This window comes from Wyeomyia smithii, chromosome 2, assembly GCF_029784165.1.
Source record: "Wyeomyia smithii strain HCP4-BCI-WySm-NY-G18 chromosome 2, ASM2978416v1, whole genome shotgun sequence".
NCBI classification, from domain to species: Eukaryota; Metazoa; Arthropoda; class Insecta; order Diptera; family Culicidae; genus Wyeomyia; species Wyeomyia smithii.
This window is the reverse complement of record NC_073695.1, coordinates 110,448,269-110,455,398: the sequence shown is the minus strand read 5'-3', so window position 1 is coordinate 110,455,398 and position 7,130 is coordinate 110,448,269. Positions and strand designations below refer to the sequence as shown.

Below are 7,130 nucleotides of genomic sequence, written 5' to 3'. Positions count from 1 at the left end.
TATCAAAGTAAAGTTGACAGAAGGCTAGCACTTACTAGACAGAATTTCAGATAGAAATCTTGGTTATGCTTCAGAAAAACAGTAGACTAGTTTATCGTGTATTTTTTGAAAGCTATCGTGAATGTATCAGCAGACATATTTTTTACAGTTAGAAAATTATTGATTGCAAAAAAACGAAAATTAATTTCGAGCGTGAATAATGCATAATGATCGCGGATGATTTCCGGCGGGTGATGAATAAAGGCTTTTCATGTCTTCGTAGACTTATAAGTCGAAGCTATCCAAATAGTTAAGTTCCATAATAAAGCATAACATTATTTCTTTCAATCTTTTTTTCATTGTTTTATGATCTGAAATTTTTTCTACGGTACTGAAGTAATTACGTTGTGAGTTAAAAATAAATAATTTATTATATTCAAATTTCTCATGTACAGATAGTAAAGATAGTAGGAATTTAATTTCAACCCGAACAAGCCTGGAATATGTTCGATTTTTATAAGCATACTTCAATACTCCATTGTTCAGAAGTTCAAATGCTTGCTAGTATTAATTAGTTCTATTCGATTAAAAAGGGATTCATATTTACAAAACATTAAATAGTTATTCATCTACGCATTCTAGGCCCTAACTTGCAGTATTAATCAGTAAATTAAATAATCATAAAGCTATGGGCCTTGCCTCTCAGCCATCTCGCTTCAGCTTTTTGTTTCGCTTTAGTTTCGAATTCAAACTATCAGCTCACGATCACCAAACATGATCAAACCGTTGTCTATGTTGTTTTGTTTTATTCATCGCATCGTAAAGATAACATCACTTCAATTTACACGTTTCCTCTCCAGTATTAACGCTCTGAATCAAATCTCTATCCTCTTGTAGTTGGGTTGGTCCGAGTTCGGTTGCTTTCCCGTGGCATCATTCAGGGTATGAAGTTCCCTCCGGATTCACGGGGCTTTTCCGCGGCATACTTTGGCTTGCACACGCACCCACTCTCTACCAGAACATAATCCTGCCCGGTCAACGTCACCGGTCCCAGCGGAATCACCAGGAAAAGGTACGGAACATATGTTTGGGTGCATTCACCCCGAACCACGTCGCATTCGGACGATCTGCAAAATGAAAGCAAAACAAAAATAGCGTTGATGAATGAGTGCAAACAAAGCGTGAGATCAAAAACAAATGAAGTAATTAATCGTCAAATCGACTGGGAACATGAGACGGTATTTTTCAAAGTACCAGCCTGATAATTATTATAATCGCATACTATCGCACATAATGTAGGCATGAATCGACAACATTAGCATTGCTATGAAGTAAAATATATACGAACCAAAAGACTTGAACGCTGTCGGTATTTCTAGAGCGACGAACTGTGAGATGTTTTTTCCTTGAAGGTATAAATAAATTTAAATTGGAAGGAAATAATTAATTGGTGTGTCCAGTCAGTGCTCAACCAACCTTCACAAGCTTTATATTTATTTTAGTCATGGGCGCAACTACGGGGGGGCTAGGGGGGGCTGAAGCCCCCCCTAGAACGTGTTTAGACCCCCCCCCCCCTAGAATTTCCCAGAGAATGATTGTATTCAATATATATATATATACATTCCATGCTACTTATCAGAGCATCAAAATCAACACAAATTGAGATGTCGTCATTTATTGGCTAAAAACTAGTTCTGCACCCAGGATCGATTCTCAACCCTTGCTCTCTTACTCACATTACCAGTCAGAGGAGAGCTGTAGTAACTCGTGCTGTATCAAGAAGTCGCCAGTTTACTCGGTTTTGGGCTGTGTTTCACCAGTTTCCCAGACGTATCATCACTCGCAATTCTCTTTCGATGTGGTCGAGCCATCATGCACGCTGCGCCCCTTAATTTCTTGTGCCGGTAGGGTTGCTGAAGAGAAGTGATTTCACATGGCTGTCGTGCGGCATTCTTACGATGTGACCGGCCTACCGCAACCTATTGTCTTTCGCCAGGTGTGCAATGGGGTTCTCTCCAAGCAGCACTTGTAGCTCATGGTTCGTGCGCTGTAGCTATTATCCGTCGTCCGCTTGTGCTCCACCGTAGATAGTCACCTTCTGTTCGCCGATAGGCACCTTCTGTTCGGAAATATCAAAAGGACTTCCGTAGAGGACTATCGGTTATCAGGGTTTTGTAGTTTTTTTATCGAAGTGGTCTTGTCCGATCATCACCGTGATTGGTGCGTACGTTTGTAATGTCTGAGAAGAACGGGCCGTCGTTGAGAACGTGGTCAATTTGTTTCGCTGTACGTTGGTCGAGGAAAGAAGGGACTTTGGACTGCTAATCCGCGGGGAGCTGCGAAGTTGGTGCACAGCAGGCTGTGCGGGCCGATAACCGGTTTATATAAGTCTATCCTTCCGTTCATGTCCCCAACGACGATCTTGATATCTCTACGCGAGCAGCTATCGTACAGTTTCTCCAGCTGTGCGTAGAACGCTTTTTTCCCTGCATCAGGTCTTCCTTCGTGAGGGCAGTGCAAATTTGGAATAGTGTAGTTGTGGAACCGGCCTTCAATTCTCAACAAACACAACCTGTCGCTGATTGCCTGCCGCTTTGGTGGTACAGTGCTTTGCGGCCACAAATCCACCGTACCTTCTCTCCTTTCAGGCAAAGCTTCTGGAGCGCAACGATGTCGAAGTGGCGGGGTTCTAGCTGATCCAGCAGAATCCGGTCGACAACCGGGTCGTTAAGCGATCTACTGTTACATGTATTGAGCTTCTAATCGTCGTACTTATTTCGTCGGCTGGGTCATTGCCGATTGTTCCGGTTCGTTTTGAATTCTTGATTCTCCGTAGTATGTTTATTTTAGTATGCTGCCTTACTAGGGCTGCGATGCCTAGTCTCGCGACGGAGCTGCCGCCATGGATGTAGCTGGCGAGACACCGCATTTAATAGTTCAACCGTCCGGTCCGGATCAGTCGCTGTTTGAGCCGCCCCTAGCCTGTGGGGTAGACGCGCAGACAAGCTGCTCTCTAAGGAGAACAACTACCCCACCGGTTCACCGATTTTTCCTTGGTTGCTCGTATCCCAGTCGGTACCACGTGGAGGTAGGAATAGGGCATTAAGCCTTGAACCACACTGGGGTCTATTTTATTCTAACTAGTACGAGTGAACTGTTAAAAAGCACTGCCCAGCCGTTTACCAAATCTAGCTCTCCTAAATATCGAATCATTGTTGCTGAAAGAGCTTGGCGTTGACGATGTGTTCAAGATATTCAGTACATCATCGGAGATTCTATCCCGAAGTGATTTTTTCTGCTTCTACGATACTATTTTAAGCGTTATTAAATAAGCATATTCAAACTCTTTTTTCTCTTTTTTAAAATGGCATACATGAAAACTAGCCCCCCCTAGAAATTTTCCTTAGTTGCGCCCATGATTTTAGTTCCTAAATTTGTTAACAGCTGCATTTGGCGTTAATCAACATTAGAGCAAAAGTAAAGGATAAAAATACAAATTCTTATATTCAGTCACTTTTAATAGTGGATTTCAGCAACTACGGAAACTGTAATTTTTATATTCAAGATTTTCAGTAAAGTGACGCAAGTAAAACGCACCAATATCAGTTGTCAATATTTCAATGAGTAACTCAACTAATAAGGTAAGCCGAATATCTCAAAATAGAAAAATATTTTACTTATTTATCATATCTAAGGCGCTTTCAAAAGAATTGTTAGCAACGTGGAAGGTTACTGATGCGACCTTATGAGTTATTTGCAGAAAAATAATTCAATATCTTGTAATGCATATAATTAGTATCGATAGTTTTGAATTTCAAGCATTATTTAGGGGGGAACAGCTTTTTAAGAGTTATTCAGAACTTCTGAATATGACTCGCAATTCAAAATAGTCTTGAAAACCCATATTAAAAAGCCTTATTCAGATACGACAAAGATTTCAGAAATTTAAATTTACAAGCACTTACTAGGAAAACGTTTTGTGTGTGTGGGAACCTATTTCTAGATCCCACTGTCTGGCAGTGATATTATGAAAAAAAGATAGTTGCAGGTATTTTTCACTTTTGCGACTATCTTAGTTTCCGGATCTAGAAGGTGTTAGCTCTACCGACTTTCCAAAGACCCTTTACAGAATGACTGAGTACTTGCAGTACATTCCGGAGTCATTTTCCATTCGGTAAGCCCCGCCTCAAAATAGTATTAGAGTCCTATGGATTCTATTATTTTTTCCAGACCTTCAATTCATTTGATACATCTGTATCAAAAAAATTGACCCGTATTTAATAATTATATGTTTTATTTATTATACAGCGGATTGGCAAAACGAGAAGAAAGCCATGCATAGATGAACAAATGAATATTTTTTTGTATATACATATGTACCAATATATAACTTTTTTTCTAACACGTGCCAAACTAGTAATAATTAGTTATAATCAATAAAAAAATCCAGAGTCATTTGCTCAAAGGCTAGAAAAATCGAAAAAAATAATAGCACAAAAAAGCGTTTTGCAGCAAAACATCCAATAGTTGTGTAGCAAACATGAGCACCTCTATCACAACACAATCAAAGTGATCGTTTGTGCATCATTTTCGCTATCCGGCACAAAGGCAACAAGTTAAAAAAATTCTTATTAGAAAACCAGAAAAGAACTCGGTGTCGTGGTCGTTTTCGTAAACACATCGTACGAATGCTATACAATGCTAAAGAAAAAGCAGGAATACTTAGCAACTTTTGTCTCTCGCTCTCCCTGCTTGCACTCGTCCACCGTGTGGAACTAAAATCAAGCGTTTTCCACATTCCAATTGAAAATGAAGTCACACGTCAATTTGATTTAATTTCTTCCCAGAATTTTTTACCTGCAGGAATAATTGAAACTAACTTGAATGAGATTAAATCAATTATTAAAAACTTCAAAAATATGAAAGCACCTGGTGACGATGGAATCTTAATATACTAATCAAACATCTCCCTGAGAGCACAATGGAATTTTTAGTGAAAATTTTCAATTGCTGCTGCTTCAAAATTGCATATTTTCCGAAATTATGGAAAAATGCAAAAAATGCTCCAATTTTTAAACCGGATAAGAACCCAGCTGAAGTTTCAAGTTATCGACCAATCAGTTTGCTTTCTTCAATAAGTAAAATGTTTGAGAGAATTATTCTTAACAGAATGATGTCACACATCAACGAAAATTCAATTTTTGCAAATGAACAGTTTGGATTTCGCCATGGGCATTCCACAACTCATCAATTGCTCAGAGTTACTAATATGATACGAGCTAACAAATCTGAAGGTTATTCCACTGGAGCTGCTCTTTTAGACATAGAAAAAGCATTCGTCAGTGTTTGGCATAAAGGTTTGATTGCGGAATTGCAAACTTTTAATTTTCCAATTTTCCTAATCAAAATTTTAAAAAATTATCTTACTGATCGAACTCTGCAGGTTGTCTATCAGAATTCAAAATCTGATAGATTTCCAATTTTTTACCTCAAGGTTCAGTCTTGGGTCCAGTCCTGTACAACATATTCACTTCAGATCTTCCTGATTTGCCTCCAGGATGCACAAAGTCATTGTTCTGCGATGAGACAAGCTTTTCCGCAAAAGGAAAAAGTCTTCGTGTCATATGCAGTCGATTGCAGAAAAGTTTAGATATTTTTTCTTCCTACTTGCAAAAGTGGAAAATCTCTCCCAATGCTTCTAAAACTCAAATGATAATTTATCCGCATAAGCCTAGGGCTTCTTTCCTCAAGCCGAAAATAATCACGTTGTCGAGATGAATGGGGTTATTTTAAGTTGGTCTTGATAAATGATAAAAAACTTATTTTCAAAGAGCACATTGAGAGTATACAAGCCAAGTGCATCAAATATACGAGATGTTTATATCCTCTCATTAACAGGAATTCTAAACTTTGTTTAAAGAACAAACTTTTGATTTACAAACAAATTTTTAGACCAGCAATGCTTTATGCTGTACCGATCTGGTCAAGTTGCTGTTCAACAAGGAAGAAAACGCTCCAAAGGATTCAGAATAAAATTCTGAAAATGATTTTGAAGCGTCCTCCTTGGTTTGGTTCACTCGAATTACATAGACTTACTGGTGTTGAACCATTAGAAGCTATGTCAAATAAAATTATTAACAATTTTCGACAAAAATCGTTGCAATCTGCAATTGCTACGATAAGCTCTCTTTATAGCCAATAAGTTAGCAATTAAGTTAGTTGTAAGTTTACTTCCCCTTTTCTGACAAGTAGGTTTAAATCCCTACGAATGATAAGTCCTAATTGCGAAAGCAAACAAATCCTAACAATTAAAATTACAAATTTCTAACAGTGTTGAGAAGTCACCATTTGTGATTGGACACACATACTCATTATTTACTAATATTTATCATAAATACTTAAGCTACTAACAAATCCCCCCCTTAAAAAAATAAAAAAAATAAAAAAATAAAAAAATTAAAAAAAATAAAAATATATAAAAGAAATAAAAAAAAAAATTTAAAAAAATTAAAAAAAAAAATTAAAAAAAAATTAAAAAAAAAATTAATAAAAAGCGTTTTCCACATGCATTATTGATGAACTGACTCGTGCTATCCTGTTCGCAGTTCAAGCAAATCGCTATATGTCGTGCATTTTGTAATGTTCGTTTTTAATGATTTTTCACTACACGGTGCACTTTACTTGAATAACTTTTATCACTTCCGTATACAACGCGCACAAGTTCGCCGTTTTTAGAACTTGTTCTATTTTTACTAATGGAGAACACTAATAATTTGAAAATAAACTTGGAGCAAGCAGGACTGCGTGCTTATTGCCGTGCAGCCGTGCTCCCCTCCAATCACTTACTAGGAAAACGTTTTGTATACTGAAAATATTCCGTGACAAACTCATAAATTTTAAAATTTGCTATTTTACCATGATCAAATGTTGAGAAATGTTTTCGAAAGTAGTTAAATGGAACTGTATTTTAAGTAAAATAAATGCTAACATCGCAAAACTTCAACGAGTTTCTTCTTGTACAAACCGTTATAGAATGGAATAAAACCAGAAGATAGATTAAATCTTGAAATTTTGAAGCTTGAAATTTTCAAGCAGACAAAGTATGTACTGTGCAAATCGCTGGCCATCGAATCAATATCGGAAATTCCAGT

The 7,130-nt window shown here is 37.4% G+C and overlaps 1 protein-coding gene across 1 annotated transcript in view; it reads right to left on the bottom strand.

The window, feature by feature from the left end:
• Nucleotides 1-384: 384 nt before the first annotated feature.
• The window catches only part of LOC129725282 (uncharacterized), a 67,810-nt gene continuing 61,064 nt past the window's right edge, over nucleotides 385-7,130 (bottom strand). Inside the window, exon 4 of the mRNA XM_055680900.1 lies at nucleotides 385-1,106. Coding sequence (XP_055536875.1) covers nucleotides 917-1,106 — 190 coding nt within the window. The 3' untranslated portion in view covers nucleotides 385-916. The remainder of the gene's footprint in view (nucleotides 1,107-7,130) is intronic.